The 24,525-nt window shown below is 41.5% G+C and overlaps 1 protein-coding gene across 5 annotated transcripts in view; it reads left to right on the top strand.

Moving 5' to 3' along the window:
- Positions 1–24,525, top strand: part of LOC119022980 (cadherin-4-like) — a 244,394-nt gene that overhangs the window by 184,060 nt on the left and 35,809 nt on the right. For all 5 annotated transcript variants that reach the window (XM_037104523.1, XM_037104524.1, XM_037104526.1 and 2 more), the window contains one exon: positions 20,447–20,602. In XM_037104523.1, coding sequence (XP_036960418.1) covers positions 20,447–20,602 — 156 coding nt within the window. The remainder of the gene's footprint in view (positions 1–20,446; positions 20,603–24,525) is intronic.

The raw sequence follows: 24,525 nt of genomic DNA, 5'->3' as shown, positions 1-24,525 counted from the left end.
GAGGCTCTACTGACTGGCCTCTGAGCTTGCAGCCTGACATGGCTCGAGGGAGATGTTGATGCTTAGGTGAAGTGTTGGCAGAACTGTACTCCCATTGCTCCTTAAAGCCAAGACAGTGTCAAAGCTCAGCGAGATGTTATTGACTGCCTTTTTTTAATAGCAGTGCTGAAATAATTGCTCTCACACTTCAGACTCTTCCACTGTACTTCAAGGTGTAGTGCGCATCATGTAACTCCGTAGCTTAACACTAAACCCTATCAGCTTCAAGTCACAAATAGTTGTGCTGGATGTAGCATGATGTTAGCATCACTGGTTCCACCTCATTTGTCTTTCCAGATGATGGACAGCAGTTCTCTGCTTTCTCATAATCAGAGGTAGGCAGCATGGGCAAAAACTGTACGCAAGTTAAAGTACTGTAATTTGGTAAAACAAAAAAAAGTACTTAAGCAGAATAAATGTAGTCATAAAATACATACTGTAGGAGCCATTATATTGTTTACAATGTCATTTAAATTATCAGGTGTCGCTTTTGTAATTGGCACAGATGTTATAAGTTGGAACCAAACTTTTTCCCAGGCAGATGTGTCCACCTGGACAGGTAAATAGTTTTTGACCACTCACACTCATGCTGTGTATAGCTGACACTGAGACAAGTTGTTGCTGAATTTGAGTTATTATTGTTTTGTTTACAAAAGTGAAATGTTATGTTTGATCATTAAAAGAACACATGTAAAGGACAATAAATGGAGTGTTCGAGACAGAAACTGTGTCGAAACATAAATCAATCAGAAGCGAATTAATTAGTCAATTATTCTGGTTTGAAGCAACTCAGTAGCTTAAAGCATTCGCTTATCTCCTACACATACCAGTACCAAAAGTATCTACTGCAACAAAAAGTCGACCAGTGGTGCCCTTTTTTTTGCAAGGCCCACCTTTTGTGCGTTCCTATATTTTAAGTCTTCTTTAGGAATATACACACTACACTCTGGCAAAGACAGTGTAGAGCTTGACTAATCAGGAAGGGTAGCAGGTAAAGAAATGGGCAGATTTGGTCATTTGATTGGACTTGGGGGAAAGGGGCTACTACTGAGCAGAAGGGAGTTCCTTAATTTGTACATTTTAAAAGGAAAGAAGGGTCATCATGTCACCAAATCTCATTTTGGGGCCAGACCCAGTTGACAGCTGTTATGAAGTCAATTGGAGATGCATGAGATGCATGGAGAAACACATTAAAATCCAACCTTTCTGCAACATATGACTTTTGATGAAGAAAAATACCACAATAAAAGACCACACTTCAGAGAGTCAGAGAGCTTTAGTACAGCTGTCACCACAGTTTTGCCACCAAGTGAGATTCAGTGATGAAATGACCTTTCGTCTTTTAAAGGTTCCTTGGCATATGACAGGAAAACAGAGAAGATAAGTAGATGAATGTCAGGGTCTGGCTGAAGTTGTGACAATATGATTCACACAACAGACCACTTGCTGCCCTCTGCACTGCATTCTGCTAATATTAGCCGACACTCTGTTTGAAGGCCATACTCCCAACAGTGGAAAAAAAGAAAAAAGAGAGGCCAAGAATTTTTTGTCTCATCTAAATCTCCCTCTGTAACTATTTATTCTGGTATGAGTCATGAGGAGGCATGGCTGACTTTGAAAAACAGACTGCCAGCAGTTCTGGGATCAGCAGACCACTAGCCTCTTATCATAATGCCCATAAATGTATTAATGAGTAAATAAGTAATGCAATTAATGTATCTAAATGTAAAGATGTAAAGTATTGCTTTTTGTCTCAAGCAATTGTGACATTTAAGACAACAAATAGAGTTTGCACAAAAATGTTGCTTGAATTCAACAGCTCTAAGATGTTGTGATAGAAACAGGGGTCTATGGACACAGTCTCTGATTTCACCTCAAACCAAGCATGGCTCTTATTCTGTCTCATTTCCTCCCCAGTGCAGTCCAACTGGTCAGGTTTAATGGTTGAAAGACATCATGCGTTGTGATGGTCTCAAAGTCCACAGCTCTTAACCCCAAAACAAGCGGCTTCTTCTCTATTGCTGATTTAGAAATGTCTGTTACAGGCAGTATGTGTTTCAGCAATAAATCCAAAGAAATAATGGTTAAAAAAACTAAAATGTAGCATAATTCTGATTTACAGTTGCCTTAGCAAACCTTGAAGAGCCGGTCCTGTACATTACCTAGTTTACACAGCTGACTAACTGTCTTTTCACATAACTGCAGTTGTCAGTGTGGCCAGTTATTCATCTTTTTAAATACTTTTGCTATGCTGATGTGGCAGCCATGTTGTTGATGGTGACATGCAGAGATGTTATACACAGGGAGGTTATACACAAAACTAAATGGTATTTGATGATCTTTTATATCAAATTGTAGCTTTTCTCGAGTTTTTTAAATTTTTTTATCTATAAAATTGATGAACATGTGTAATTCATGGCACAATTCAAGTGAGAAAGAAAAACCTTGCCATTAAGTACTATACAATTCAGTTTGCTAAATTACGGTCCAACAGGGCACAGGTGCATGACCTGTCCATAACAAAGGTAAAGTCATTTTTAGCCATCTGAATGCAGAAATGTTACATATTGCAACTTCAAGTCCATATAATGTTCAACTCACGGCTTTCATTTGAAGGGAATAAGAAGTGCTTAACTTTAAACAAAAAGACTAAATAAAAACTTGGCAAAGTGAGCCATGGATAGGGAACAGAGACACTAAGCAGAACAAAGCAAAGAGAGGAAGAGTTCCAGAAAGACTAAAACAAAGAGTGGGGGGAGTAATTTTTCACAATAAACAGGTGTTCATTGTCGTTCTCTTTCTTCTGCGGCCAAACAGCCATCAATAGCATGTAAGGGACATTGATTTTTCACAGAGGCTTTTTGAAACCTTCCATTGATCCACACACTTCTCCTACGGCAGAGAGACATTGATTTCTTCTGCTCGGGTAAATAAAGACTCAACGTAACCACCCCCGCCGCCACCACCCAACTCCCTTAACCCCCCATTAGAACAGCCGTCAGCAGAAAAATGTACAAAACCCTGATGAAACAACAGTTTAGCCAAGGAGCCAGATGGGGTATGAATAAATGTTTGTCCAGTTAGAATGCCTGTTTTATTGTACTGTTCGCTGACTCTGTGAGAAAAATAATAGAGAGAGTGAAAGATGTGTTTTTGACTGGTCAGAGTTGCTGGTGTGGGTTGTACCACACTTCAGATGCTTTTAATGGATTAGTTTGATATTTGGGGAAATATGCTTATTCTCTTCATCACTGGGGGTTAGATGAGAGGATGATTACCACTGTCATAAATGAAGCTACAGCCAAAGATGACTAACCTATCTTAGAATTAAGGATAAGTTCACCCAAAAATTACATTTCAGTCATTCTACTTGACCTTGTGAGGATGAATAGTCAAGTGTAATTTCATAGTCCAGCTTTCTGGAACTTCACAGCAAAACAGCATTGCAGCATTCCTCTAAACAACTGAAGCAGGTAGTAGTAAATATATCCCAATATATTTTGAAAAGATTAAGTCCCCAGCTACTTCAGTTGCTTAGGAGAATGCCACAACATTCGCCTGTGAAGCTCTAGCAATGGTTTGAGGACTATAGTCTATTGTGTAAAGTTCTCTTTTTAAGTAATATTAATTAGCTTTTCCCTCACATGAAACTGACTGAGGTATCTCTAAACACCTACAGTATGTACAAAAACACTTTCTCAAAGCTTTAGTCGTGTTTTTACCCCTTTTCTCACCATCTCTTTTCTTCTAATTGTTCACCGATTGCATCATTTGTGTCCTTGTCATCTGTCTTTTCAGTCTCTCTCTTCAAACCTGTTGTTGATTCACTTCTAACCTGCGTACGCTCACTCGGTAATGATTTAGTATTTATTTAATGGAGGTATTATTTTGAGAGAGAAAACATTTATTTTGAGAACTAGAATAAGGGATGTGAAAATGACTGCAATTTTCAGCTAAACTGTTGTTTTATTGGATAATATTTCTTTGGAAGAAAATTCATCTGTGTGCCAGCTGTCCTTGAGAAAGAGAAGCCAAATATTTCGATAAAGTGAGGCTGCGCCCCTCAATAATCTCAGGACATTATATTGACAGGAATTCCATAGAGAGAAACAGCATTTGTGAGAGCAGTAAGCCAAATAAATGGGTGCTTGTCAAAAGCCCTCTATTGACTGATATATAGAGAAAGAAGCTCATTTGATATCTTGCACTATAATCAACAACTCATGTGTATCAGTATTTTGTTGCAGGCATTTATTTCCTGGTTTCAGCTTGAGGAAATATGTCTAATAACAGGGAGCCCGAATGTTAAGCAGTGCACAAAATACTGACATTTGTATCCGATTTGATGTGTGTTGCAGTGCATCTGGTTATGTTTATGGTACTCACTGCAGCACCTGTACTCCAATTTCTACAACTCTCTCTGCGGAGCATGTTGTGAAAAGCGTTTTCTGAGCAGAATGAGAGAACTCCCCCCCTGAGGTGTCTGCCATCTCCTCTGCGTACGTTTACCAGTGATTAATGACTGCTCCGCTTCACTGACAGAGACGGCAACAACAAAAACACCAGAAAGACAGACAAAAAAAGGGGGGGGGGGAGATCTGAAAGAAAAGGAGGAAACAAAAAGCAACATACTGTACAAGCGAGCTGGAGCTGTGGCTGATTGCATTGGAGAATTTGAGGCAGGGGGGTGGAAAGACGTGTGCGTGTGAGTGAGAACAAGAGAAAGCGACAGAAAGAAAGGGAAAGAAGCGAGAGGCAAAGTAGGGTTCAACCGGGATTAGAGGCACGTCTGTGTTTGTGTTTAGGTCTGATAGACTTCCCGGAGAACTGCTGTTCACGGCCTCTTCCCTCGAGTCTAATGAAGCCTTCTGGCATCTACCACCCCACCGCTCGGCCAACACCAGCACTGCACTGACTAGCCTGCCCCTTCATCTTTTTCGACTCTCTCCTGCGGAGACATACGCTCACAAGCACACACACTCAATCACAAACAAACGTGTGCATGCATACCCAGGCACAGAGAGAAATTACTTGTCCTACGTAAGCAACAAACAAAGGATCAGCAAAGCGCATGTGCCGTGTTGTTGCCTTTGTATATGCTCATTGTTTGGGGTTTTGTTTGGTCGCATTTCTGCTTTATCCCCGAACAAAGAGAAGAAAAAACTAAGCCAGAAAAACAGAACTCCATCTTGTTTTTCTTTAACTCGGTCCACCAGAGAAACCGCAGGATGGTGAAACGCAGGGATGCAAGTATTTAAGGATCAAAATCCAGATCCAGAGCTCAGTCACTAGGAAACCACATTGCTGCCCATGTGGACCTGAACCGAACTCCGGGCTCTGGGCTAAATAAATTCAAGCTGTGAAAACAAATGTGTGCCGACATTAAGTCCCTCAAACACATCAGCTGTACAGGATGTGCACTGCTGTATATGTATTCAAGCATAGTTTGTTCTAGGGTATGGTTTTTTTTTGTTTTTGTGTTCTTTCAAAGTTCCCGTGCACTGCCAAGGTCCTTTTTCTTGGCATGCTTACAACTTCAACACAAACATACTCAATTCAAACACACACATTACATTAGCTCTATCAAGCCAGGATGAAAAGAAGAAAAAAACAAACCTTTCAGGTATGCTTGGACCTCCTGTAGAGTTTGAAGAGGGAGGAAAAGAGATCTCACTGGAGTCTGGGGGTGCAAACAGTCAGATCAGCATTACATTTGCACTTTGTTTTACTGAATACCACATCTTGACACGTTTTTAATCTCTTGGCTTTTTGTTTGATTTCACCTTCTTAAGAATTCACACAAGGTATTTTCCCCACAAACCTCAGCTCTTTTGTTCCAGCACAAGCAAACCTTGTTTGGTGACATTGCAAATCATTTTGCTAAATCTGCAGTCTGCAGTCAGATATTTACTGATCCTCCTTTTTTTTGTTACATCTTTGCCTCATTGCTCTATGGATGGGAATTTCAGATGCTAGGTCGACAGTTGGTCAGTGCACCACTTTGGTCCGGACTAAAATATCTCAACAACTACTGGATGGACTGCCATATTCTACAGTTACTCCGACTGAGCCGACTGAGTTTAGCAATCCCCATCTACTCGTCTAGCAGCATCTGCAGTTGACCTTTTTGAATTTTAGTTTTATCTACAATTATTTGCAGGACTGGTGTAAAATTCCCTCAGGATGAATGTTGTAATCCCTTGACCTTTCTTCTTGCAGCACCATCAAATCAAAGCTTAACGCACCAGTAACTTGGGTTTATGACTGAATACCTGCAAAACTAATGACATCCACATGGGCCTCAACTGTAGCTCTTATTTTTTTTCCGATACCCCTTTAAATCTTTGTCTTTAATGTGAGTGGATACAATCGATGCAGTGCTATTACGTTTGTTCTTTGTGTGTTTCTGTTCAAGCTTCCTTGCCTATCAGCTGCCAGATCAGTACTGCGCATGTGCATCTCTTAACAAAGATGAGAAAGAAGCGAGACGTCTCACTCCTTAGCAGCTTCTGACATCACCCTCAGAAAAAGCAATGTGTCTAATTCAGAATATAAGTGATTGATATTTTGTAAAACATGTTATTTACTTGTGGATGTAGTCGGAAGAGGTATGTTATCTAGTGCTTCCTACTGTTCGCTGTTTTTCTGGCACACTTGGGATGATGAACATAACATGTAGAGCACTGTAATGGGAAAATAGTTGATTTAGAGGGTTACCCCAACTATTCAATCTGTGCACAAGTAAGTCAACATTGGAAACTGCTAATGTAAAAATGACTGTTCATTTATTTAATAAAGTCTGCTCTTGTAACAGTTAAGATGGAGCTCCATAGCCAGCCCTTGGTTATTATGGCATGAATGAAAAACCGGAGGAAGTTCAGAGTGCTTTACATTGTTACTCTTGCTAATGGAGTCTTGTGATGCAGGAACATGCTCACCCTTGTCTTTTTTGACAGCTCATATCATTAATGAAACATATGGCCATAAAAGCAATTTTATTATCCTCTCAACACCAAGAGACTCAGGTATATAAGAGAAGAGCTGGGCATCCAGGGACACATAAATATCTCACGGAAGAAGGTGGTCGATGGGGAAAGGCTTCACGAATGCCTTGACAGCCTTATTATTTTCCGGTTTGTTCTGATTCTTTTTTCTCTTCAATGATCCCCTATTTTCTTAAGAGCCAGACCCCCTCTCTTTGTAGAGTAGTCTTGTCTTGGCATATAACAAATACCTTATGAGCTTCATTTCCTTTCCTCTAATGAAATTAGTGCGATCAATGTAATTACATTTATCAGCCCCAGGAAATGGAGTCTCCTACAATCTCCTGGTATTGACGAGGAAAATAAATTGTTACAACATTCATATATTTGTCAGCAACATTTGGCCTTTGTTTCCCTCTTGTGTTCAGGGAAGTGAGACTGAAATGTAATTTTCACTGTTTAATATCTCATTATTTTGAAATTAGTGGCGTGAAGTCCCTGTAAACATGTTCATCAGGCATCGTCGGGTACGGTTTATTTTTCAAGAGAATATTTTCCAGACGCGGCCTCGTTGTGCACACCCAGGCCCAGAGCTGCAGCTACAGATGCTTTACAATAATGAAATAAACAACAAAAAAAACCCTGCCTCAGCCACCCACTCACTCATACCCACACAAACAGAAAGCACAGACACAGACACACACACATAGAGATAAACACACACATGTTCACAAATCCCCCCCAACACATTCCTCTCTGATATGACATCAGGCAGCACCAGGCGGGCTCCCTCCTGGGTTCAGTTGGTGTTAAATTAAACAGTAAATCATCTCTCCAAAAGACACAAGAGTTATGTGTGAGTCAAGGGCAACAGTTCTGGGCTCTTTAATAGGAGATGAGGAGGACTTTATGAAGGAGATAAATAACAGCTTAACAAACAGCCTCTGCCTGGTCCCCTGGAGGTTGGCCTTTGCGACCCTGTGGATCAGTAGGATGAAGGAGAGCCAAGAATCTCTATTCCTCTGAAGACATGAAAAAATAATGTGCAGTGAAATTGGAAGAAAGATATTCTGAAGGGGACTCAGGGAGGTGGGGACCAGCGATAAAGCGGTTTGAGGGTGGTAGTGATTGTTGGTGATATGAGACAAGGTCGGTCAAATAGAGAGGACAGGTTGGCAGACAGACAGAGGGACAGAATGACAGCAGAGCATACAAGTAGATACAGAGGAAATCATGCAGGCAGACACGCACACATGGCAGTTGTCCAATCAGGTAATACTGAACATCCACCCACCTTGCTCAGTAATGTTTGTATGTTTCCCTGAGAGACACACCTAAGAGAATAAAATGCGATTCAACTCAAAAAAACGGCATTCGGAGGAAACAAACAAAAAGGTAATTACGATGGGAAAAACCTAAGGCATGAGATTGAATTGAATTGAAGCTCGTTTGGGTGTAAGTCATGTGATAAAAAATTCTAATCACACTTAATGTGCTTGTTTTTTTTCCATTCCCCCATCTTTGGCTCTTTCTCTCCTAGAGGTAAAAATGTGAGGGAAATCAAAATTGAGGCCTGCTTCAGAATAAAGTGATCCTATTTATTTCGTCATTTACAGTGAAAAGCCTCAGTCAGAATCTTTTCATGCAAGTATAATGGATACTGTCATGGGGTGATCATGGTTTTTGTATGCTGGTAATACCCCCAACCACAGACACACACACACACAGACACACACACACACACACACACACACACACACACACACACACACACACACACACTTGAAGCTCAGACAGACACACATGAAGGTCTGGCACAAGCATACATACATCACTGTGTATGTGTGTAATAAAATTCCTCACTGTGCAATGAAATGCTTTACAGCATCTCAAGATGAAATGGCTCCTAAGATAAACAGTTAAGCACCAGATAAAAAGTTGCCGGTATTTTATAACTCGTCCTTTAACTTTGCAGCCATCTCATTGCTTCCCGCTTATGCGTACTTCTGGCCAGTACTCCCCGATGCTGCTTTACACATTTTTTATTTGCTCTTCATTTTCAGGAGAAAAGAACATTTCCTCCTAACGCTCTATAAAAGCTTTAACATCCCACATTGTTCATAAAACCAGAGTGATGCATAGCTCTTTGCACAGCACCTGGCATCGCGGCATACAGGGATTGATGTTATGGTTCATCTGAGGCCGTGCAAAGCCCTTCTTTATATAAGGTGATTTGTGCTGGTTGCTATATAGTCAGTGTCACTTTAAAGAGGACTCAGCATTAAGTCAATCGGCTGGTATATATCCAGATTTTCAACAATGTTTCCCTGATGACTTCTGGGAATAGAAAGAGGTTCTCAGAACCTGACTGATGATCCATTTTCTGATCTGTGTCAATCAAGGAATGACAGGCCAGCTGCTTCTGTAAAAAAGCAAGAACCACATGTACACCAGCCATCTGTGTGTCATCCTTATGATACACGTGCGTGTGCTTGAGTAAAAATACACAGGCGTGAATCCACAGACACAGATGCATGGCTGCGCAAACATAAGCACACACACCACCTCACTCTTCCAAGGTTCATTTGTCAAGATGACAGCTGGACTCTTGTTGAGGTGGAGTTTGCCAAGCAGAATCCCTTGCTTGGTTAGCAGGAGCCAGAACATCCTGGGAAACATTCTGACACACACTTAGAGGCTGCAGTGTGACCATGTATTTGTGGATGTGTGTGTGTGTGTGTGTGTGTGTGTGTGTGTGTGTGTGTGTGTGTGTGTGTGTGTGTGTGTGCGTGCGTGTGTGTGTGTGTGTGTGTGTGTGTGTGTGTGTGTGTGTGTGTGTGTGTGTGTGTGTGTGTGTGTGTGTGTGTGTGTGTGTGTGCAAGCCTGTCTATGTGTTGTGAATGCGCAACTTTTCAAAACGCCCAGCAGCAGCATGGCAAGGTCCAGCCCCACTTCAGTTTCTGCCTGTGCTTGGCAGGGGCAGGCTTGGCAGGGAGCAGCCCATTTTGTCAGGCTTCCAGTCAACATCAAACGTGCATACTGCTCCCGCCTCTACCTGAGCACCTCTTTTGCTTTTTCCACTCACATCTGGGTCCTTAGACATCTGTTTTTCTCATGATACCTCCGAAATGTTTGCCCCTGTAGGCTGGGAGGAATGAACTGTATGCTTTTCCTTCCAAAACAATCCTTCAGCTGTGTCCACTAGAAATGTGTCTGTGAAATGATGTAACTGGATGCGTTTCTGACTAGATTGAAAAAGACAATGCAAGGGGAATTCATTCCAGCAGGACACAATCCCACAAGGGTCACATGTCTGGTCAAAGGATAAAAACTCTCCCCCAAACTTTGTCTCGCCCTGCCAACTTCTCTACTTCCTGTTTCCAGGTTTCCAGCCAAAGGGGCTCATACTCTGCTACATTTGTGCTGATGTAGTCAATTCATAGCCACTTTCATTCCCCCCTCTTCCTCTTACTCTTTCTTCCCTCCATTTTTCCTCTAGTCTGCATTTCTCTTCGTCTCTGCTGCCTGGTGGTTTTTAAAAGTGAGAAGAAGCAAGAGAAGAAAGGGTGTGGGAAAAGAGGGGAGAAAGTGGTGTATGAAAGGCGGGCAGTGCAGAAGTGTGTGTGCTTGTATTGGTATGGAGTGGATCGGTGGGGGGGGTGGCTGAGAAAAGTGCAATAGCAGCAGATTTCATGCCACTGTCACCCTCTCTCTCCCTCTGCTTCGCTCTCCTATACAAGTCTCCAACACTCTTTACTCTAATTACTCAGATTGGGTTTCCTGGGATAAACGGAGGAAAGGGAGTTACAGGGGGTCCTTGATATTGTCCTTGTCGAAGCCTTGGGGAGCGACTTGAGAAGTCATTCATGCATCCATCACACTCCCGATTTCACAATTTAATCAATCCCCTAATGAAAGAGAGTGGTGGAGAGAGAGGGCAGGGAGAGAGAGGTAATGGTGAGATGGCAGCCCTCACACTTTAACCCTGCTAAGCCAAAGCTAAGGGGTGCGGCCGCTCTTTGTCTGCCACCACAATGGCTGCCTTATTTTCATTCTCCCTGCCTGGATGAGGGAAGTGAGGAGGGCGAGTCATTCCATTGTTACCTCCGGGGAGAATAGCACCTCTAATTTGCCATAAGCCTGCACTATTAAAGACCAGACTCCTTTCACACGGCAATAATTGGAAAAGTCATTCACTGCTTAACTTCCATTACTCCATGTTATTTTCACTAATGTGGAGGAAGGTCTTTTAATAATCTCACCTGCGTCACTTCTAGCTATCACTCAAATGATACAAAAGCACATAGAGCACACTATCTCTCCATTTCATTTTTTTCACACACTCACAGAGACCAATAAGCCAGATAAATCTGAAAGCTCATCTTTTTGGCCCTCCGTCCCCTCTGTGAATGTGAAAATGGCATGCATGCATTTTAACACAGGCAGGGGAAAACTGAGCTTTTCAGAGGCAATGACAGAAGTCCATCTGTTCAAAATCCTGCACAGCAGTAGAGTTAAAAATGGCAACTTCCTCTCACCTCTGACTGCCTGTGTATTCATTCATTGTGAATGTCGGTGAAGAAGATCACACAGTACAGGTGTTGGTCGAAAGCAGGATTTGTTTTTATTTTGCCAACAGCTTTGCGATTTTAAAATAGTGATTTGATAGACCTCTGAGTGCAACTTTTATGTGTCACAATTCAAATTATCATTAATGCAATTTATGTATGGGCTCAGTTATAGCAGGAGAGGACACGACTGAGATTTAACCAGTTGAGACTCAGCAAAGCAATGTCACTATGAGAGACAGAACAGCGTAATTGTGTTGTTTGCACCAATTGTTTCGGCATGAATAAATGACTTTATAAGACTAACAAGAGCCCTTCAGAAGTTTTCCATGCTAGTGTTTCCAGGAATCTGCACAGCAATTCTACGAGCTAAGTTCTAAAGTCAGAATGCTAACATGCTCGCAAAGAGTTGCATAGTAGAAAAGGATTATTGTTAGTTAGTCAGATTTTTGACCCAGTGATGGCAGAAGAAATTAGTTAAGAATCACCAAATTTGTTGCAGTTCCTTTTTGGGGATCACAAATGTCTACTAGGTTCAAGCCAATACATCCAACTGGGTTTGAGACACTTACCTCAGGTCAACTTTGTGGGCGCCAGAGGAAAAGTTGGTCAATCTCCATTGAGGTCCATCTTAAACACTAAGCCACAGGTACGTCTGTATATGCAGACACCCACTCTCCTCAGATAATGAATACAAGATGTTACACTGTTTGTGTTTTATGCTTAAGTTAGCGAGCGCATTTTTGAAAATCCCAACTTCAAACTGAGATACTCAACATCAATCCTTCCCTAGCTTTTGAAGAGATACAATGCTCGACATCAAAGCATGAGCAAAAGTCTGTGTTTTAAAAAGGCCACAGGAAAGCTTTTAATGCAGACACTTTGCTGACTCACAGCAAAACACACAAGGTGTCTTTTTATCTTTGCGCGTGCAACAGAGTGCATTTGACAGACGGAGTATGTGTGTGATATGCAGTGCCACCAAAAAACCTTTCTCTTGTAGATGTTCTTTTTCTTCAGTTAACCAGTCTGTTTGTGAACTGCTGGTCAATACCTGTATTTCTCTCCTGCCTGTTCGGCTTTACTGTACTGTTAGAGGAACACATCTCTCTGTTTGTTCCTTTTGGCATTCGTGTTTGGTGCAGTTATCCCTGTTTGTTAGGCTTTAGAGCCGTGAGAGGCCTGGCTTTCAGCTCCTTAGGGGATTGCTGTGACTTTGCCGTCTGCAAGCGACAGTTTCTGCTGTCCTACTGCTCACTGAACCAGTGTCACTCTCTGAACAGCGGCACACTACAGCGCACCTAATTGGCACACTCATGACATGTCTGAGTGTGTGTGTTCATCTGTGTGCCCGCAGGTTTCTCTTAATGTTTGTGTGTGACATGCTTACGCCAGATAGTCGTACTTTGAAGATTTTACCAACTCAAGCGGTTGAATGCAGTTCCGCTTTGTTCTGTGGCACTGTTTTATTTGTTTGTTTTGTGTTTACAACTTTCCTTTTACAGTTTCTTTCAAGTGAAACATGTCAAAAATGACCACAGGCTCTTATTTAAATTCATAGCAGTTTTCACTGCAGGGGTCAGAAGATCAAACCGTTAACCTTCCGAATGAAGGATGGTTGTGCTACTTGTCCCAACACAATAGCCACATACGCTTCATATTGGACATTGCAGCAGTACTTGCATATTACTCACATCATAATGTCCTTGAAAGTTCTTGTTGGCAGCTCACATTCTGTATCGTTCTATATTTATGACATTTTATATGAAATATCAAATGCTTTGAAATGACATCTGAGAAACCAGTGAAATATGACTTGGGACAGATACCTTCACGCTAATTGATACTGTCTCTCTTTCAACTCAGAAATGAACAAATTATTGAAATGATTAAACAAATTTGTGTTTTGTGGGATGTTTACGTCACACCAACATTTTAGCCTGTTGACAATAGGGTAAAAAGAGGTGTTAGACGTTCAGACCATATAATAGTATTTGTCTAGAGACAATGTTGAATCCTGGTAGCTTCATCTAAAAAGTCTTATATTTTCAACAAGATCTTCACATAGGCAGCCCACTAACCATTTGAAGCTCACTGAAAGATATAACACGGAAATAATTAATAATACAGATTTTTGTAACCAAATGCAAACAGAATTTAGGAAATGTTTGTGTATGAACAGTGTTAGTTCGAAACTTAATTCTTTTTTTGTATTTTCTCAGACGTGTCTTTATGTGCTTTTAATGACTGAGCTGGTAAAACATGGTTTGTGACCACAGTATGAACAGGTCTCCAGTCAGACATTCACCCTCACCCAACACACCATCAGCTCCACCTTTTTAACAGATTATCTTATGGTACTTATGCTTTACTTTTGTATTTTGGTGTTTCAGATTTAGCTGATATTGACATTATTTCTTCTATAAGATCAACCTTGAAACCAGATTATTCACAGGGATCTACGGTATCAAGATTGTGTAATTTGTATGGTAATTGTTTAAATTTTACCCTCAATGCCCCAAGAACAGTATGGCAATGTGTATGGTAATTGCAGTTCTCCATATGTGAGAACTGCAATTACCTTCTGATTATCTTCAGCATGCCATACCTGCAGTCCAATAATTTTAAAGTATGGGAGAAGTCAATTATAATTTGCCAATGTTTGCCTGAGGTATAATGTATGTACCTGTACATGCACCAACATACATCAGACCTGTAGCACCTGTATGCCTCAAGAAAAAGGATGATATAAGAATCTTTATTTGATCCTTTATCACACAATGTACAACATAGTGAAACTATTTTTCAGGTAGCCTGTAGAGTAAAGGTCCAGTTTGAAGGATTTAGGGGGCTTTAGGGGCATAAATTAAATACAGTATGAACTGAATATGATAACCATAATTATATTGTCATCCTTTAATCACACATCCACATAGCTCATCATGTTCCACCACCATGTTTCTACAGTAGCCTAGAGCTGACAAACCACAGCACACGCTAAAGAGAGGGCCTTACGTGTATATTGCTATTTCGATGGCCACCATTGGAAAGGCTGATGTCAGGGCTATTCAGCTGGTTGCAATGTGCACTGCTAGATGAGACTTAATATAAAAATAATATTAACACTGGACTTTTAAGGAAGAACTACTGCTGATCGAATCTATTGGACTGATATGGATTGATTCTGACTTAGCTTATTGTTTTATGACTTCCACTGTACGACTGAGATGAACTGCTTTTTTTACATGATTGGTGGATGGATTGGTAGTGTTAAATGAGAGCAGTCACTCATTTTGTGAGATCATCAATCTGCTTGGCACACATTCACTTCCTCATCCATCATTTATATAATAATCTCTCGGTTCCATCTGCTTGTTTAGTTTAGGAGACACACGTTCATCCTTTAATGTTTGTGTAGGAACATTAGCAGTGCTAGTTCGAAACTTATTTCTTCTTTTTTATTTTTTCTTGTGTCATTACTTTCACAGCGCCTCCATCACTCTGGTGAGGAGGACAAACCTGCAAACATAATGAGTATACTGGCATCGACAGTGCCTGTGAACACAGCAAATTCTATTTCTAAATGTGTATTCTGGAGCCCTAAGCCTCTCCATGTTCCTCCCCTTTGTTTACATATAGCGCCTTCTTTCCTAATCTGCCATGGTGATATTTGCGTGGGCTGAGGGAAAGCTTGAATGCTGAGGCAAACAAATGCAATGGTAATATGCTCAGGAACACTCTACCATACAAAGCAGTGAGGCCCACCATCGCCTGAACTTGAGCTTGAGCTTGAGCTTGAGCGACCTAAAAAATAGACAAGAATAGCCTGGTTAAAGATATCTAATTGAAGAGCTAAAGCCAAATTAGGTGGAGTTCATGCTTAGTGTGTAGCTATGTGAGCTCAATCCCTATTTTGAATTAATGACTGGAAAAAATAGAAACCCAACTTTCAGCTCTGTGTTTGGTCTCCAACAAGTCCTGAAGAGCTCTGCGGTCAAATTTGTATTGATATGTTAACATCCGGTTAGACTTTCAAAATAAAGCGTGCTGACAAACAGTTCACATAGTATGACATATTATGACTTTTGGAATGTTATTAATGTTGTCAGACAGTCGCAGTTTATTTAGGTTTAAGGGAAAAATATATTGGCCCTGCGATGGACTGGCGACCTGTCCAGGGTGTCCCCTGCCTTCGCCCTAAGTCAGCTGGGATAGGCTCCAGCCCCCCCGCGACCCTGCAGAGGATTAAGCGGCGTACATAGAATATGTACAGATGATGGATGGATGGATGGAAAAATATATTAGTTAGTGTTAGGCCATGTCCACATGTACCAAAACAATCTTTTTTTCCCCTGTCTTCCTTGGCATTGTTTCAAGAATATTTGCTTCCAAATGGATCCATTGTAAATGACTCAACACGCTGTAGTTCTTATTCCAGGCCTATAGGTGGCGCTTGAAATTCACCAAAACGCAGAAGAAGAGACAGAGCATGTGCATAATGCTTGCACACTGTATACAAAAAGACAGTAGAAGGAGAAACCGAAAACACAACAAGAAGACAAAAATGGTTGGTCAGTTGTCCATAATCCTTTATTGGTCAGCGTAGTGGGAGAGGAGCACAATATTTTGCCCTAGTAATCCTAATAGGCTCAGTATCTCTTGCGGCACGAACACAAGCATGTGGTCCACCTTTGTTGTTGTTATGAGGTGTCGCGGGGTTAAGAGGTCGAAGGTGAGAGGTCGAGGGGTAGGGTTGGGGCGATGGCGTCATCGATACGCAAAGTATGCGGATTCACTGTCCACACCAGAACAGAAGGGCAGCGTTTTTGGATTTTTTCACCCTGAGGCCAGGTTTAAAAACAGTGCATTTACAGGCACTGCGTTTACAGGATCCATTCGGATGATCGGCCAAAATGATGCAAAACTTGTGCGTTTACACACAGAAGCGTTTTCATGTGGATGGCCCCTTAGAAACATTGGCCCATGAACCAGACTGCAGTATTTGACGCACTGTGAGTTAGAACAAGCTGTTAAAGCTCCACTTTGTTCATCAGCTATTCTCTAACTGTGTTTGCCTGCTGTTGGTGCTGGGCAGATAGTATACAGTGGGGTTTTTTTTGTTTGTTTTTTCCACTGACAACAGTTGCTATTGTGTGAGATTAAACCAGCCAACAACCAAGTTGGCCCAAGAACCAAAACAATGACCTGAAACTTGCTATACAGTATAAAGCTTTGTGGTGCTGAGGGGAAGAGCGATGTCAGGTTATAATTCTCTGTTTCATCGCTCTGAGCAACCCCTTTCACATCCAAGTGGAAGCTGGATCATCACATTCTTAGATTAAGCAATAGTGTATATGTACAACATGCAGTGTAGTCACACATCTAAGTGTTAGTAGTTGGACACTTTAAAAGTGTTAGTTAACATGAATTTTTAAGTGAGAATTAATTCCTCTGCACCCCAGTAATTGTGGTAGAATCGCGGTTCTGTGTTATTCATTCCCCTCTCTTCATCTCCTCTTCTCTGTTTTCCCCGAAGACCCGGTAGCATGATAATTTCTCATTTGATTCAGTTTTGCCTGGCAGAAGGGAGCTAAGCTCACTGATAAGATCTCCTTAAGAACCAGACAAGTTGTCAGTAATGAAGGGAATTGCTTTGATCCGTCTACAAATAGGTCATTTAGACAGTGTCTGGTTTCTGATGCCAGATGATACAGTCATGCCTCTTTCTCTCTCTCTCTCTCTCTCTCTCTCTCTCTCTCTCTCTCTCTCTCTCTCTCTCTCTCTCTCTCTCTCTCTCTCTCTCTCTCTCTCTCTCTCTCTCTTTCTCTCACTGCCTCTCTCTCTCTCTCTCTCTCTCTCTCTCTCTCTCTCTCTCTCTCTCTCTCTCTCTCTCACTGCCTCTCTCTCTCACTTTCACTATCAATCTCTCTTAGCTGAGCGCCGCCTGTCTGTTCCTTCTCCCCTATATTCACATACTATCAAGAAAATAGAGGGAAAATCAGAGGGAATGACAAAAAAACAAAAAAGAAAAAAATGGAGAAATGTTCTTGATTATTATTGGCACTCTTGAAAATGAACTCTTCTGTTATTTATTACCCAATGGAGAGGTTTTTATGTGTGTGTTACTGTGTGTTATTGTGTGAGGTGCAAGATTGCAGTGCAGCATGAGAGTTTCCCTCTTTTCATTAAACGAAATAAAAAGTACTTATGCAGTTATGAGAAGCTCTTCATGTTCATCTCATGCTGGGCTGTTTTTCCTTTTCAACACAATTCCTCCCTCTCTGAAGGCGAAATGGTAGAATGACAGTGAAAGCTGATCACTATTGTAATGACATCCCGTCTGTCACAATATTCTGTGATAAAAGCAGAAGACTGATAACATGCTGCAGCAGTAAGCGGATTCATTTCCTTGACATCCATTATTGGATCCCTTAATGCATAACCATGTATATATATATTCATGTGATATGCATGTGTGTGTTAATACATTCATTATTAAATCATGAGGCAGACAAGGCACAACTGTGCACACTTGAATGCACACATGTGCAAACAAATATTTGGTAGAAACTGATAAGGATAGGGATTCTGGCGCCATCCCTCAATAGTTTTCAAAGCATTTGCGTGAACGTTGTGGGAGGGAGAGCTAATTGGCTGGAATGACTGTGGAAACATGCCGCTGAATTCCCCCCCTCCCCCCAAGCAGGATGACTTGGAAACGGGTGGGAAATCAGGGAGGCGGGGAAAACCCAAATGGAATTACGGAGAGCTATCACTTCCTAACTGGTGAGGATTTATACGCCACTGCCAAGGCCAACGGATTGAAGTAATTTCATTTTTCATGCATGGCTTCTGTCCCCACGGAGACCTGAAGCAAAGAGAGAGGGAGTGATGAGAGAGTACAGCAGAAAGGAGAGATGAGAGGAAAGGGGTGGAGTTGAAATGAGAGAGTGAGGGAGTTGAAGAGGAGTAGGGAGGGCAGAGGAAAGGAGAGACAAGGAGAGGGGAGGAGAAAAGAGGGATGAATGAGTGGGGGAGACAGTTTGGCAGTGGGATGTGTAGTAATTGCTTGTATTTTCTAATGCGACAGGAGAGGCAGATGAGGCCGGTGTGCTGCAGTCTCTGTTTTTTGCCTGTAGAGGAGGGTAATGGCAGTACATTGAGAGTTCAGCAGAGATGCTATAGCTGGATGTTTGTTAGTTTGTTGGTGTTTAACGGGCAGAGTTCCTTTGAAGTAATAGCAGTCGATGCCTGCAGCTCATTAATTATCATAGCTGTCAGCAGTAATTTGCTGAGATATGTGCAGAGCATTCTGACGTTCTCCTCCCCCTATTCCCCAAAGAAAACACACAGACAGACATGCACAAATAGCAATAGTGGGATGTTGTGACAGCTCCCTTTGCATTCGTATGGGAACAGCATCTATAACTGATTGTATTTGTTTGATAGGAGAGACACACTTCAACTTGATCTCTGTTTAGAGAGCTGATGATGATGCTGAAGCTGATGAAGAGGAAAAGGAGGTTGTGTCATTGTCAGTAATGGTGACAGGTTTTTATTCCACCAGCAGGAAAAGTTAGTATGACACCTGTCTAATACTGTATGTCCATACCGTGTCCTTGTTAGTTGTTCCAGCTATTTTCTCAGCAGGGGAGAATTCCTCCTGTGTCAAAAGTGTGGCTAAATTGGTTCCTCAAGTGGTGAAGGATGGAGACAACTTTGGACAGGGGGACTCTTCTGGTGCACTCTGGCTCTCCACTGAAATGTTAATTGATTAGAGGGGGAAAGGCTGACCATTCCCTGTGTGTATATGTTTGTACAGGATGTGCCCGAATATTGGAGTAAGTGTATGATTGGGTCATTTTGATACACCGGCTGATGTTCACGGGTTGTCATGTAGTTAATGGGCAGAGATGGGATGCTTGGAGTTTTGGACTCCATTTGGGCTCTAAATTGAAAAAAACTCCTCCAAATGAGTCCCAATTACACAGCACTTCAGTCCAAATCACATGCCTAGCCGTGCACTTAATGCACCTATTAGCTGTCTATCCAGGAAGGATAGCAGAACCAAAATACAGGCCCATTTCTTGAAGAACTTTTTGCTTCCCATCTCCCACAGTATTTAAGTAATTTTCTTCTCATGTGCATCTCTGTTCCTGATGTTTCTTCAGCAACAGCTACGACCTCATATTTTTCACTTTCCTATCTAATTGTTTTTTTTTCCTTCACATACTGACTGTAATGCCAGCCTGGCTCCTGGCAAATCTTAATAAATCACAACCTGACTGTCAAAGTTCATAGTAAATATATGTTGATTTTATTTCTCCGTCGCTGAAATATTGAATTAAAATTTCTCTTTTGAAGCTGTCCAATTCTGCCAAATAGAATGCATAGCACTCCCTGCGGCAGCACTAATGGAATCCTTGAATATGTGGTAGCTAAAAATGCCAAACTGTGATATATAATATCTGTGTGTGTGTGTGTGTATGTGTGAGTGTGGGTGTGGGTGTGGGTATGGGTGTGTGGGTGTGTGTGGGTGTGCAAGAGTGCATGCCCTGGGTATGTGAGTGTGCTTGTGAATAATATGCAATATCAGGTTTCTGAGATTGTGTAAGGACAAAATTATTAAACTCTGGGGCTGTATATCACAAACTGGTCCCTGAATAATAAACACGCCACAGCACATGCTGCACCCATAGGTGTAGGTTGGCCGTGGCAACTGTGTTTGAGTATCCTCAGTTCAAGACAGTATAGAGAGGAATTCATGTGGCTCAGTGAAACACAGTATGACACTGAATAAATGTGTGATTGATTGACTGATTGATTGAGTGTTCCTCTCTGTCTGTTGTGACGCAGATTCGTTCAGACCAGGACCAGGACATTTCCATCCGGTACAGCATCACTGGGGTGGGAGCAGATCAACCACCCAACGAGGTGTTCAATATCGACCCTGTGCTCGGAAAGATGTTCGTCACCAAACCTCTTGATCGAGAGCATCGCTCTTCTTACCATGTGAGTGTGTCTCTCTCTTTCTCTCTGTCTCTGTCTCTGTCTCTGTCTCTGTCTCTCTCTCTCTCTCTCTCTCTCTCTCTCTCTCTCTCTCTCCCTCTCCCTCTCTCTCTCTCTCTCTCATACACACACACAAGAACACATATACACGTTCACACACAACAATAGAATATTTTTGGCCTTAATATCGAAACTTACAAACATTATTGCACAGCCAGTCAACCCTCGGACACATATGTCCCTGCCTCATTCCCACAGAACGATTGACGATCAGCTACAGAGTTGTGTGGCAATATTGGAGTGAGAGTCCATGGCCTGTATGTGTTATGCAGTGCTGTGAATTTCAACACCCTAATCCAGAAGGTGCCAATAATGCATCTATAAGCAGTTCACTAGCCACCTTGAAACAAGAAAGAAGGAGCTGCTATGTTGCCCTTCTACTAGCATGCCGGTCCTATGGGTGATTGTTTGTGCACACAGCCTAAAAAATCTGATCTACGATCGGGCCTGTGCCACAAGAAATTTAGCATGCCCATTCAGATGAAAAGTTTACTTTCAGTAAATAATCAGGAAGCAAGGCCCATCCTTTGGTATTTGTTTCCAACTGGTTCAAAAAGTTGAAAACTAATCACATTAAAATTATTTTATTGTTTTATCACATGTTGGCTCAACATATATGACTGATATCAACTGATATCTAAGAGCATTTCATTACATCCACTCAATAAGTGTTACAAAAGAATATTGCATTGCATTGTTACGTTAAGCAGGAACAAACTTCTTTGAAGAGCTGTGTCTCTGTGTTCTTGTACTTTGATAACTGTGAGGGACAAGATTGTTGTTGTGCACAATGATGATGGATAGAAATAATATCCTTTTTACACCTATTGCAACAACACTATTTGCAAAGCCTAAGTGACTGAAGTGAAGCACATAACGAAGGATGTGATAATAAGTAATTGAGCTATGAGCCACTCACGTTATATTTTCATAGCTTCTCAACTGCCAGTAACAGTGGCATATACCAAAAACACTTAACTTGTGTTTGTCTGAGACTGAGATAAAAAGATCAATGTCATTCTCATGTGACAATTATGCTCCCCTTTGCAAAGAGTTAGATGAGAAGATTATTTCTGCGCTGATGTCGGTATGCCAAGTATGATGCTACACTCCACAACCACTAGCTTAGCTTAACTTAGCAGCAGTTTACAGTTATTTTAGCAACAAATAAAGCTATCAGTCACATGAAAAACTCCATGAATCGCAGAGAGTTGAGCCAGAGCAGCTGGAAGATATCAGAAAATATGATTCCGTTTCTCCAACATAGTAAATGGTGTGTAACAAAGTGCTGTAAAGCATCTGCACCTTTCACAGAAGATCATACCAGCTTACCAAAGGCACTGGGGTAAGGGTTAGAATGACAGATGTGCTTTTTTCCTTGCAAGTCAGTGTACCTCCAAAATGATTCTAAAGCTGTTATTTTAAGATAAAATAGTTACATAATGTTGCTGTAAGCCAGTCGCTCTGCTGCCATGAAAAGTGAGCCCTGTGGCAGAGGTGAGCATGTTTATCATTTCAAGATTCTGTCTCTGTACCTGCCACCGCTTTTATTCTGTGGGAATCTAGTCTGACTTACGGTCCTGGTGAGCTTTGCAAGCACAACCTTTTAGTGTGAGCAGAGCAGATTTATACCCCGGAGAAGCTCCAATCAATGAGGTAATTTGTTAAGAAAGGCACAGGCTTGCTAAAGGCTGTTTAAGTCAAACTCCAAGTTGTTTGTTGTAAAGGAAAAGTGTTCGATGGTGAGGAATATAAAGTGCAGGAAGGAATCAGATTAGACAAGGAAAATATGTGCATGTGAACAAATGAAGAAAGGTGTTGCAGTTCAATTAAAGGCCTGAAATACCAGATGTTGTTTGAGCAACAGGAAAGCAATTGTATAAAACATGAACATCCTCAAGCCGAGAACATTAAAGACAGGGAAAATTTGATTTACGAAGCAACATCAATCTGGAAAGCAACAACACGCTTGAAGTTAGAATTTGACTTTGTGCTCTGTCTTTTGTTTACTTCATATTTCATGCAAGGACAGAACAAAGTTACGGTCTAGTTCCTTTTATTTCAAAAGAATGAGGACTCTGAAATTCAAAACCAGCAATGCAAAAAGAAGCATTCTTATGAGGGGAAAAAAACAACCTTGTAGCTCCTGGGTTTGCTGTTATCTTTATCAGGATGCTGCCTCTTTGCCAAATACCAAGTGCTGCCTAGTACGATCTGTTTTCTCCCCCCTGCCTTTCAAGATAATAACTTTAATGTGGACCCTGAATTACATTTTGCCTTCTTTAAACATGACGGTAATCTCTGACTTCTACCGTTATTGAATTAGGGTGTGGATGCACGGAGGAAGGAGGGACGAGGGTGGGTAGAGATAACGGGCCGGGCTCCTAGCCTGTTAGAGCACAGCGTGATGCGATGTGCGATGGCAGCACACGGATATTGGGTGCAGGACCGATCAGACAATGCAGTGGGAAAAGTAAAGTCAAATTAACCTCAGGGAGACCTGAAGAGACAATTTTGGTGGAGGTGCAGAGTGGGAGCAGGTGGTGGAGAGGGGAGGATGGGAGGCAGCGATCTTCACATCTCCGAGGAGAAGAAGCGAAGGAGAATGCTACTTATTCTATTTCCTGCCACAACAAGCCTGGAGGCTATTTCACTTATCTGGCTCTCATGCTCTTGTGCTGGCCAGGTAGCATTTTTCTCATCAGGCATGCTCAGATGGAAAGAGTAGCATTCCCTCAATTCTCCATACATGACAGAGTAAAAAAAAAAATCTGCTCATGTTACAGTTTTTCTTCTTTTTTTTTTTCTAACATGTTTTCAATTTTCCCCAAAAACCCTTCCAATTTTGTCATTTTCCTTTCACGTCTATACCTAACATCAAATAGGGTGGAGGGTCTTTCCCCTGAAAATGATTGCTGACATTTTAACAGAATAAATATTTACAAGCCTATATGTTAGGAGCAGGATGTAGATAGTATCTGGACCTTTTCCCCCCTGTTGTATGAAATAAACTAAACATCCCCAGTGCTTCCAGCTGACAGGAATATCACTGAATAAGTCATGCTCAGGGATATAAACATTCCCGGGTAAGGTGAAGTGAATCAAAACAGCTTTAGAGAGAGCCTAGGAATTCATCTTGAAATGCCACCTGAGTCTGTTAGTTTGACCTTCACGTATAGAGTGAAAAACAAACTACAAACATTTGTTTAAACTTAACATATCCATGATAATTCAGTTATTTTCCTTGCTCTTGTTTTCATTCATTCCTTTCCTTTTTTCTCTTTGCGGAGCCCTTATTAAAGCAAGGAAGCAGTCAGGACACGTTTTACAGCATGTCCAAACTTTGTGAGAAATCCTGGTTGGTGATTCCATTGATCTGAGCGCAGCTGAGTTGAATTTTAGATGGGCTGACTGTGTTTGTGGAGTCAGATGGAAGTGAGGAGATTTCAGGACTCGCTTTCAAACAAAACCAAACAGAATGTTGGCCTGGGATCCGACGCAGTGATCCTGAAACAGGCACCTTCCCTTTACAACAAGAGCCAATAAAATGAGATGTTTCTTGTTTTGGTTTCTGCTTAGATAAAAACTTTGGGGGAAAAGAGATAAGAAGTCTGGAGAAAGTACATGATCGCAAAGGCAATTACTCTGCAAGAAAAATATCCTGAATTTCACTTCTGGCTCTACTTAATATTGTTTTTCAAACTTCTGTACTGTATAATTCAATAATGCAGATTGTATCAGCCCCTTGTTTTCATGGGCAGGTTGAATGCCAAATTCACAAAACAGCACAGAGGTGTTTTTCTATTGGTTGTAAAGGTGCTGTGAGAGCAGTCACCTTGAAGGGTAAAAAAAAACAAAAAAAAAAA

This window comes from Acanthopagrus latus, chromosome 7 (assembly GCF_904848185.1).
Source record: "Acanthopagrus latus isolate v.2019 chromosome 7, fAcaLat1.1, whole genome shotgun sequence".
Taxonomy (NCBI): domain Eukaryota; kingdom Metazoa; phylum Chordata; class Actinopteri; order Spariformes; family Sparidae; genus Acanthopagrus; species Acanthopagrus latus.
This window is presented reverse-complemented; position numbering and strand designations above follow the sequence as displayed.